Source organism: Quercus robur, chromosome 6 (genome assembly GCF_932294415.1).
Source record: "Quercus robur chromosome 6, dhQueRobu3.1, whole genome shotgun sequence".
NCBI classification, from domain to species: domain Eukaryota; kingdom Viridiplantae; phylum Streptophyta; class Magnoliopsida; order Fagales; family Fagaceae; genus Quercus; species Quercus robur.
Genome location: NC_065539.1, coordinates 7,368,219 through 7,379,120, shown reverse-complemented (window position 1 = coordinate 7,379,120; position 10,902 = coordinate 7,368,219). Strand labels below are relative to the sequence as shown.

At 35.8% G+C, this 10,902-nt stretch overlaps 1 protein-coding gene across 2 annotated transcripts; it reads right to left on the bottom strand.

Moving 5' to 3' along the window:
• Positions 1 to 1,571: 1,571 nt before the first annotated feature.
• Positions 1,572 to 10,016, bottom strand: LOC126732534 (uncharacterized). Of its 2 annotated transcripts, XM_050435446.1 has the most exons (16): positions 9,499 to 10,016; positions 9,243 to 9,404; positions 8,856 to 9,035; positions 8,334 to 8,391; positions 7,817 to 7,867; positions 7,569 to 7,651; positions 6,680 to 6,767; positions 5,889 to 5,930; positions 5,727 to 5,801; positions 5,508 to 5,576; positions 4,368 to 4,483; positions 3,508 to 3,620; positions 2,892 to 2,971; positions 2,579 to 2,699; positions 1,975 to 2,041; positions 1,572 to 1,832 (listed from the first exon to the last, which is right to left on the bottom strand). In XM_050435446.1, the coding sequence occupies exons 1-16, from the start codon at positions 9,762 to 9,764 to the stop codon at positions 1,703 to 1,705; spliced, it is 1,701 nt and encodes a 566-aa protein (XP_050291403.1). In that variant the 5' UTR covers positions 9,765 to 10,016; the 3' UTR covers positions 1,572 to 1,702. The 2 variants fall into 2 exon arrangements, with proteins under 2 accessions (XP_050291403.1, XP_050291404.1); XM_050435447.1 differs by lacking the exon at positions 8,856 to 9,035.
• Between the last annotated feature and the right edge of the window lie 886 nt (positions 10,017 to 10,902).

Below are 10,902 nucleotides of genomic sequence, written 5' to 3'. Positions count from 1 at the left end.
TGTTGGGCATGTGATCCATTATTCCTGCCGCTTGGGCCTAATAGTTTTTTGCTATCTATTTTGTCAATTCTTTGTTGCCCTTATTATTGGGCTTTCTTTCTGTCTGCTTGGGCTTTCACAAATGACACTCAACACCAATTTATTTTACTATTCAGCTTATTTTTGCTATTATTTATGAATCTCACTGCACTTTTTGGTACTATTCATGAATCCCACTATGTTATTTCAACTAATTTTTACATTTATCTACCGTACTTTCAGCAAAAATTTTTTAATTTCAGCAAAGTAAACGAATCCCAAATAAACCCTTAATTGAATATTGTGCAACTCCCACTTCAGCATTCATTAAATAGACCCAATCAACTATAGCTCTCAAAAAACTAAGCTTTGTAAAAGCTCCAATCTATTTGTCTACATGTGAAGGGAAACAGAAAGCCTGGGTGGTCTGACGTTTATAAAGATAGCAAGTGCAAGATAGTGCTGATTCATAAAATAACTAATAGTAAAGCAAATCCTACTAAAGGAATAAAAGGAAATAGGAACTTTTAAAAGCCTTCAATTTTTATTTTTTGTTTTTTGTTTTTTTTTAAGCTCAGTTCAGACCATATGGCTTTCAGCAAAAATTTTTTAATTTCAGTAAAGTAAACGAATCCCAAATAAACCCTTAATTGAATATTGTGCAACTCCCACTTCAGCATTCATTAAATAGACCCAATCAACTATAGCTCTCAAAAAACTAAGCTTTGTAAAAGCTCCAATCTATTTGTCTACATGTGAAGGGAAACAGAAAGCCTGGGTGGTCTGACGTTTATAAAGATAGCAAGTGCAAGATAGTGCTGATTCATAAAATAACTAATAGTAAAGCAAATCCTACTAAAGGAATAAAAGGAAATAGGAACTTTTAAAAGCCTTCAATTTTTATTTTTTGTTTTTTGTTTTTTTTTAAGCTCAGTTCAGACCATATGGCTTTCAGCAAAATTTTTTTAATTTCAGCAAAGTAAATGAATCCCAAATAAACCCTTAATTGAATATTGTGCAACTCCCACTTCAGCATTCATTAAATAGACCCAATCAACTATAGCTCTCAAAAAACTAAGCTTTGTAAAAGCTCCAATCTATTTGTCTACATGTGAAGGGAAACAGAAAGCCTGGGTGGTCTGACGTTTATAAAGATAGCAAGTGCAAGATAGTGCTGATTCATAAAATAACTAATAGTAAAGCAAATCCTACTAAAGGAATAAAAGGAAATAGGAACTTTTAAAAGCCTTCAATTTTTATTTTTTGTTTTTTGTTTTTTTTTAAGCTCAGTTCAGACCATATGGCTTTCAGCAAATTTTTTTTAATTTCAGCAAAGTAAACGAATCCCAAATAAACCCTTAATTGAATATTGTGCAACTCCCACTTCAGCATTCATTAAATAGACCCAATCAACTATAGCTCTCAAAAAACTAAGCTTTGTAAAAGCTCCAATCTATTTGTCTACATGTGAAGGGAAACAGAAAGCCTGGGTGGTCTGACGTTTATAAAGATAGCAAGTGCAAGATAGTGCTGATTCATAAAATAACTAATAGTAAAGCAAATCCTACTAAAGGAATAAAAGGAAATAGGAACTTTTAAAAGCCTTCAATTTTTATTTTTTGTTTTTTGTTTTTTTTTAAGCTCAGTTCAGACCATATGGCTGGGGAATTTTAATATATCAATTTTATGATTTGTTGACATCTTGAAGAACTAGCTGTGCAGCATTACGCCCAGGTGCACCCATCACACCACCACCAGGATGGGCCCCGCTCCCACACAAGTACAGCCCTTGGAGTGGAGTCCTATAATTTGACCTTCGTTCCCAAAATCACAAATCAAATTAGATTTCAATACTTCCCCATGTAACTATCAAACTATGTAAGAACGAATGGCAAGAAAAAGACAAATTTCTATGATGATTCTAATTGTAAACATCTATATGCTTTAATGAATTACCATCCTTTTACCGGCCGCATGAGAAAGAGAGAATCCAAACCCATAGCACCATGGAAGACATTCCCTCCTGTTAAACATCATTTTAGATTAGAATGGTTTAAGAAACAGTATTTTTATAAAATTGTATGATAAGCAGCTTGGTTAATTTATGAGAATAGTCACAAAGCAAACAAATTATCGAGTTTTTTTGTCCCAACAATAACAACAAAGTCTTATAAACTTATATTTCTGTGAACTAAATTTTTGCTGATTTAGAGCTAGTACTTTTTTAACATTATTTAGATGGTTCAAATGACCATGCATGTGTATTTTTTTTAGATGATTAAGTCATCTAAACAAGTCACATGGCTTTTTAAATAGGCCATGTAACAAAAAGTATTCATGAATGCTTATTTAAGTTGCCCGATAATAGTTTGGAAGTTTGGAGCAAAACTCTGTCAACTTGGTTTAGGATTCCAACCCTCCAACCAAATATTTGTGTAACCCTAACAGAGTTTGTGTTTTGGTTTAGGATTGTTTGGTTGTAGAGTGCCAATCAGATCCTAACTTAATTGCCTGAACATCCTGTCGAAACTCCTAGGTAATATTTGTGGTTATGAAGTACCTGTCAGACCAATTTCCCTTTCAAGATCTGGTGGAGTCAACATGTCATAGCCAATGACTGATGAGCTAAATGCAGGGGCATATTCATCAATCAAGGTAAAACATTTTTGTGCGAATGATTCCTGCAAAGAAGATAATTTGCCAGTTTTCCAAGGATTAGTCAGAACAATGAAGATCCGCTACCCACAAACAAATTAAATCATAATTAGAGTGAAAATTTTCTAATTGGGACAACAAAAGAACATGTGACTGCTGAAAGATAAAAGACATTTTATGTACAATGTCAATGCACCAATTTCTAAAATATAACTTACTCTGTAAGCAGGATCTCCCCAGCTACCATCCGATGGATTATATGGTGTGTATTGAATGAACAGGTTGATCACATGCTTACCTATGAAAAACAAAAAGATTCTGACAGATGTGCTATTGAAAAATGAGCAAGCAGAGGATACTTGAGAATAAAAACATCTCTAGATCATGCCCAACTTCTAGGTCATCACATGAAAGAATATCAGTACTGAAAAAAAAAATTAATAACATCATTGAAAACGAAGCAAATACAGATGGCCATGTCACACGCTAATGGTTCTCTAGAGTGGTTTTAACACAAAAGCTTATAGGGACCATCCTACTTACTCAATCCATCCCTTCCATTTTTATTTAAGAACATTTGGGGTTAATTCTAGCACATCTTATTTTGAGCTAATTACTGAAAGGGTAAGAATGTAAAAATATAAGTTGATGGACATCTTTTTCATAAGTTTGCCACAATACGAGAGTGAATTCAGAATTAAGGTTCCACTCCAATATCTTTGATTTTGGTATAGAAAATACAGAAGGTCTGCAAAACCAATCAATTTAACGACGTACAGAAAAATGCTAAGAGGAAAAAGATATCACAATTGCCTCAAAGACAAAGTTAAGTACCTGGTGGAGATATAGTCTTGTCTAGTACGGAGGGAATTGTCATCTCAATGACTGGTCTTCGTGATGGTATTCCATTGGCAGAATCTTGACAGGCTGAGTGAATTTCCTCCATACTTAAAAGATAGGCAGAACAGATATAAGAAAGTTTGGAATTGCATTCAAATATTAGATTTCCAAAATAGAGGTAAAGGACGCAGAATTGAAATCTAAAATTAAAGGTGGGGGAACATTTGCCAGGATCACTCAACTTTGAAGGTAGTCCACTATTAAATGATACAACTAAATGTTTCAAATAATCTGTTCATCATAGTGAAAGGTTTACAATTCAATCTCATGATGTTAGAGTTGTTTGGGAAGGGAAACATGTTAGGAATGTTAACTAAACTGGTCAACAAAAGTTTATTCCACAACTGCGACAATCACCATGTCTATCAGCATACTCTAAGCTCAACTCCTACAGTTATTGAGTTTGCTACATAAAACCCCCTCTGCATTTCCACCTTGCTTGATGTTGCTGGTAAGAGAACCAGCAGAATTTTGAGCCAATTGTTGTCCACTGGCCACTTCTCCCTCTTATAAGGTCTAAAATTTAACTCAACGTGAAAAGCATTAGATGAGTTTAGTGTAATGAAATAACAGGTTAGACGTGCATCTAAACATTGTCGTCAAATATTTTTTGTCGGCTGTGTCTTTCACCCTATCCAAATCAAATTGCCAAAGGATTAGCATAATCTTGGATGCCCGAAATTAGTGATCAACAATTTTGAAACATCTTTTTAGTTAATTGTCTCAGAGAACATATGAGAAATAGCTCATGGATCCAAAACCAATATATTATTATTGCTGAGATAATGCCATACCTTTCAGACCCAATATGAATGGTGCCAACATGCTGAGGACCAGCATCAGGATGGCCTATCTTGCAGCATTGAAACTGGGGCAATTTATCAACTGCTAAGTTTATTTTTGTTGTTGCCTGTTTCAGTAGATGATAGCCACATACAGAGGAAGTAAGTAACTTTGAGTACTGGGAAACAAGTCCTGCTATAACTTTCAATTGGTCCTACGGGCTCATTTGGTAATTTCCATGTACTAGAACTGATGCTACTATAGTTAGAAAGTGCCGTAAACTTTCTGTAGACATAAAAAATTTTATTACTTCCCAGAATCATAGAAGATTAAAGCATTTTGACTGCAAGTTCATGAAGTGATACGGGATCTTGTCATTAGATTCTTTTACACAGCATAACAAAGTGCTAAGGAACACAGAGTCTCGGAGGATTTTGTTCACCTGCTTCTTTTGACCTTTATGTATCCACCATAATTTCATTTATTGCACAGTCCTAGTTTCAGTCAAATTATATTTTTCTATATCCTTCAGGCCAATAGATTGCTAATATCTTTTCTTATTGCAAAGTAACATAAACCCAATGACTTCAAATAATGACAGGATTAGAATGTACGAGCGCCAAAATCTTAGTCAACTGAAAGGTTCATAATAGACTTATCTCACAATTGGTCATAGATTACATTTAGACCAAGTTTCATGCAATCATCTAATCCTAATTATTACAGAATGTTAGAACATTCTTCTTCAATAGCTTATAGTACACAAGAAGCTGTTATATATCTAATAGACTTATCCCACAATTGGTCATAGATTACATTTAGACCAAGTTTCATGCAATCATCTAATCCTAATTATTACAGAATGTTAGAACATTCTTCTTCAATAGCTTATAGTACACAAGAAGCTGTTATATATCTAATAGACTTATCCCACAATTGGTCATAGATTACATTTAGACCAAGTTTCATGCAATCATCTAATCCTAATTATTACAGAATGTTAGAACATTCTTCTTCAATAGCTTATAGTACCCAAGAAGCTGTTATATATCAGCCTCTACCTAAGCATTCCAATATAACAGACAAAGTGACACAAAAAGGAAGGTATGCACTTGACTGTCAAAGTAAATACAGTTGAACAGGGAGCTTACAGAACTATAGTCTGAGTACTTAATGGCTCGGATGAAATCATCAGGAAGAACATCTCTAGGCACTAAATCCTGTCACATGAGAAAAACCTATAATCACAATAAAATCCAAGCAGAACAGAGGGTTAAGAAATTTAACCTAAATACCTTTCTCATGATTACAACATCAGTTGTGTATGCTTTGAGTAAATTCAAAATAAATCAGTAGTGTCAATAGAATACCATGTAAGTTTTATAAGGGGTTGCATTTGATAAAACAACTGAAGAACGCACTGGTGTACCATCAGCCAGCAATACCTAAATGACGTTAGCCATGTATAGAATAATTAGTTTGACCACGCTTTAAATCTGCTCCACTGAGGGAAGCCATGCAACAAAACTAACCCCATTCACTGCACCAGAGTCTTCAACCAACAATTGTGAAACCTAAATGTCAAAAATGAAAAATCAAGGGTAGCAAAAGACAAATACAAAAAGTATAACTGCATCAGCTGAAAAATATTAAGGAAACCAATGAAGAAAAAAAGTTTGCAGTGAATTACACCAATTCTATTTTATGGGGATCCCTAAATCAAAGATAATTAAGAGAATATTTCCCTTAAACTCAGCATTCACATCACTATCATCTAAAATATTTGGGTGTTCAGTGTACTGTTGTCTAAATTATTTTAATCAGAGGCACTATGGGACCTGCTTGAAGGTTACATCGTTCCTTCTAAACTGCTTGATCCAACTACGGTAACTATTTAGTAAAGTTTCCCAAGCTCTAGGTCTTTCCCTCTGTAGGCACTCACAGTCATAAAGGGCAATTGGACCAGGGCTCTGCATGCTGAAATCCCAAATAAGGCATCAAGTAATGCAACTCTCAACATATTTAAAAGTACAAATTCAAAATTTTAATTCTGAACAATATTTCCATGATGTTGTAAATTCCTGAACAACTCAATACATTCCATTGTCTCAAATGATTTGAACCTTCGATTAAAATCTTTTAGAATTTAATTAAATTTCTAGAATCTAACATTTCCATGCCTATCCTGGTTGTGTCTGACTACAAAATTGCACTGATGCAACCGAATAATATCAAATTGAAGTTTATAGAATAATGTTTAAAAGTACTTATAAGAGGGAGGTGCATTACTGAAAGCTACTGGAGTGATTCCAGACACATATACCTCTGCACTTGTGACAATATGAGCCCCAGCTTCCTTAGCAGCATTACTGATAGCCAAGGATACCGAGCCCATCCCACCTTCCACATACCTACAGGAAATATTAAGATTCAAGCACATCTGTTCTCTAATAGGGAGCTTAAAGTAATAGCTCCTACTTGTATACATACATGATGACTAATTCAGTAACTACCAAGTTTAACAAGAAAAGGAGAGAAATCTTGGTTTTCAAGTACACCAGTTCTCTAAGGGGGAGCTTAAAGCAATAACTCCATACTTGTATAAATTTAAACATGATGGCTAATTGCCCAATTCAATAACTACCAACATTAAAAAGAAAAGGGGAGAGAATTAATTTGTGGTTTTTGTAAAGGTACTAATTAATCTTGACCAAAAAATGGGCACATCATACAAGCTTAAGAAAAATATATAATGATTTAAAGATGTAGAATGGTCCATTGTTTGTGCAAATCTCTCTAAACGTAAAGCTTTCTGAAGTCAATGTAAGACAAAAACATATAATATTACACATTTTTAGTATTTGCCAAATTGATAAAGTTTCTTTGTCATCAAGTTAGAGGATTTGGCATCCCTTTATTCTGATTTCCAAAGCTAATGGTGACATTTCTACTCCATGATAGGCCATATTTTCTTGCCCTATAAATATCCTCATGCAGTTACACTAGAATTACCATATATCACTGCTTCATTTTTCTATTCAATTATACAAAATATATTTAGCTTTTTTTTTTTTTTTTTTCCCAGACATATTTGGCAATTAACAATCAATGAAATCTAGATTTCTTTTAAATAGGAAAGGATCAAAGGCAATTTACAATGCTGTTTTTGTGATGAACAAATTACACGTCAAGCCATTGTTAGAGATACATACGACCAAATTCCACGATCGCCATCAGTTTCTCCCATCACATGATGAAGTAGAACATATCCACTCCCAGGTGTATGGACACTCCCCTATTGTACAGATTATAGGAGGTCAATTGTATATTAATACTTATAATGTAGCAGAAATTGTGCCAAATAGTTTTTCAGGTTGTTCACATGCCCATTTGTGTTATAAAGAATGATTCAATGCTCAAAAAAAATGTTTCTCCATGTTTTTCTAATAACAACTCCTACCGTGGTTCCTATTACAGCATCTGTTGCAAGCGTTGCCTTCAGAACATCTGTCTATAAATATCAAAGTCAGTAACAGATATTCATTGAACCAATAGACTTAAAACTTTATAAGGCTTAAACCCCGACAGAAAACTATCATAGTCAATTATGCCCCCAACAAGACTATATTCAAAATCACTACGAGAACACTTTGATGAGTAAAGGTGAACAATAACATGAATATATCATACCACATAATTTAAGAAAGAATCCTTTAGTTACTTTACAGATGAGGAATGACACACAATGAAAAGCTCTACTATGTCAATGAATACTTAAAAATTAATTTAAACAATCCAAATGATTAAAATTCCTTCCCAAGTGAGATTTCTATATGCCTATACTTGAAACTAGTTAATGAAGTAAATTTGAATATCATCTTTGAGTTTTGATATAAGCGGAAGCAATATATCTTAATAAATAAAATCGAGAAATTTAAAGGATAAAATTGCAAAGAAATCAAGACTATAATGACAACCTCAAACCAGTTATTCAAAACCTTCGATGCTGGGGACAATAAAAGGTCCATAAAGTCCCTGTCAAAAATCAAGAAATACATATCATAAAAAGGCTGAGACTGTAATTCAAATTTTTACATAAATCAAGCAGCCATGGAATCCACATGAACTTTCAAGAGATTGGACCCTAGAACCAAATGAATTAGGATTCTCTCCATTTTGCAAGTCCATTTTTGGATTAAGATTTTATTTCTTGTATATCAAACCATGTACTGTGTATATGATGCTATGTCATTTAAAATTTTGAATTACAAGGCACTAGCTATTACTTTAGATTTGCAATATTTAATCCAAACCATAAAATTAATCAATTTGAAAGAACTGAATCCCACAGAAGGGGGCAGATGCCGCAGACCCAGCAGGGCCATAAGAACATTGGCAGAATCGATATACACTTGACCACAACAAATAACTGTATTTGTAAAAATAACCAGAAAGCAATTCGTTAACACTGATTATACATCAAGAACAAGAACTCTTACACCATATCCTTTTGGCCCAAGGTGATAGCCTGCCGCAAACAATGAGCCCAAAACGATGATTTTTGTATTCCATTCTTGAAACGATCCTTGAAAGATGAAACACCTTGCAAAGATTCAGGAGGTGCTGAATCCAAAAGTGGATCCATAAATTTACAGAAGTTCTCTAGCTGATTTTCATATCTGTAAATCGCAACAACAAAGCCTTAGTCCCAAAACTACGGCATTAGCTATGGCTCCTTGATAAACTAATCATAGTCGTTCCTATGTATTCTTCTATGTCATTTTTGTTAGAATTATGGTTAAACGGTTAAATACAATCGCTAATTTAACATGCTATCAGAGATAGAGATAATAACGAAGAGGAAAGAGAAAATTGCATAGAAGGACCTTGGATAAGCATCGGCGTCTTGTTTGGAGAACTTGGAAATCTCAGAATGATTAAGGTCCTTATCAGGTCCCAACAGAAGATAGCGTCCATCCAAACAAGGCGTAAACGAAGATGGACTCCTCTTTAAGAGCTTCAATCCATGTCGCCGTAACTCTAACTCTCTTTTCCATTGCCAAAAATTGCAAATAAACACAGTTGCTTAATTAACTATAACATAAAATTTAGAGAGAGAAAGAGGTACGAAATAATATGAACCTGATGATGGAGGGGCGGAGGAGGCTCTGGAGGTAGCTGCAGCGGGAGAATTTGAAGCTAGGGATGAGTTCTTCGGTCACGGCGGCGCCGCCGATGACGTGGCGACGCTCGAGGACTGCGACGGAGAGGCCGGCGCGTGCTAGGTACGCGGCGGATGTTAGGCCGTTATGGCCGCCGCCGATGACCAGCGCATCCCATTTCTTGTCCTTCAACGCGCTCGTTGCGGTTGCGCTGCTGCTGCTGCTGCTAAAGCACCTTCGCCACATTCTCTCAGAAGAATAGTACTAAGTGGAAGTTCAGGGAGAGAGTGTTTTATTTGATATGTGTTCTCTCTTCTCTGATCAACGATTTTAAATTTAGAGAATGAGTGAGTGACGGTTGGTGCCTTTGAATAAAGAGGCTAAAAGACAACTGACAAGGACCAAGCTTTGACACGTGGGATGGGACTTGGGAGTAATAAACAACTGTTGATACTTGATACAGGCTTATAGCATAGCACATACTACGACCAGTCGTATTTTGAAATCGATTGTCCTATGCCATTTCTGTTTTCACGGCATGTTCTACCTGACAAGTTTTGCAGCCTCTGTGAAGAACATCCTGAAGATACTATCCACTGCTTATGGCTGTGTGATGGGGTCAAAAGTATTTGGCTATCGGACCCTATTTTTAGCTCCCTACGTTCAAAAGTTTTCAGAAGTTTTGGTGAATCGCAGCTGTGTTGGCCGATACAAGTCCAAATTTTGCTGCTCTGTTTTCAATGGTTGCATGGTGTATTTGGGTTAGACGGAATAAATTGAGAGAGAAGCAGCCGGTTTGGGATGTAGGGGAAACGGTGCGACGGGCTCGGGAGCTATTGCAAGAATTCCGGGATGTTCAGGTCCGCCCATCTCGGACTTCCGTTCAGCGCATGAGGCAGAAGTGGATGCCGCCGGGCTTAGGAGTTTATAAGCTCAACTTCGACGGCGCCATCTTCGAAGGTTCTGCGAGAGCGGGGTCGGGGGTGCTAGTGAGGGATGCTGAAGGTATGATCATCGCTGCACTTAGCCAAAACATTCAACTTCCTAGTTCAGTGGACTTGGTCGAAGCCTTAGCTGCTCGGGGAGATATCCTTTTTGCCCAGGAGCTTTGTCTTGCTCACGTGGTGGTGGAGGGTGACTCACCGAGGGTCATCACAGCTATTAATAATCCACAAAAGAATAGCACACAGTGGGGCCATGTTATTGAAGTTATTAAAAAAGCCAGCTCTTGGTTCCAAATTTGTAGCCCACTCCCAAGATAGAAGAGCAGTTTTAACTGCGGATATAAATGTGTGGTTAGAAGAACTATCACAAGGCTTGTTTGATGTATTTTAGTCTAATTTACCTCAATAAAATTGACTTACCTGTTTCTCAAAAAAAAAAA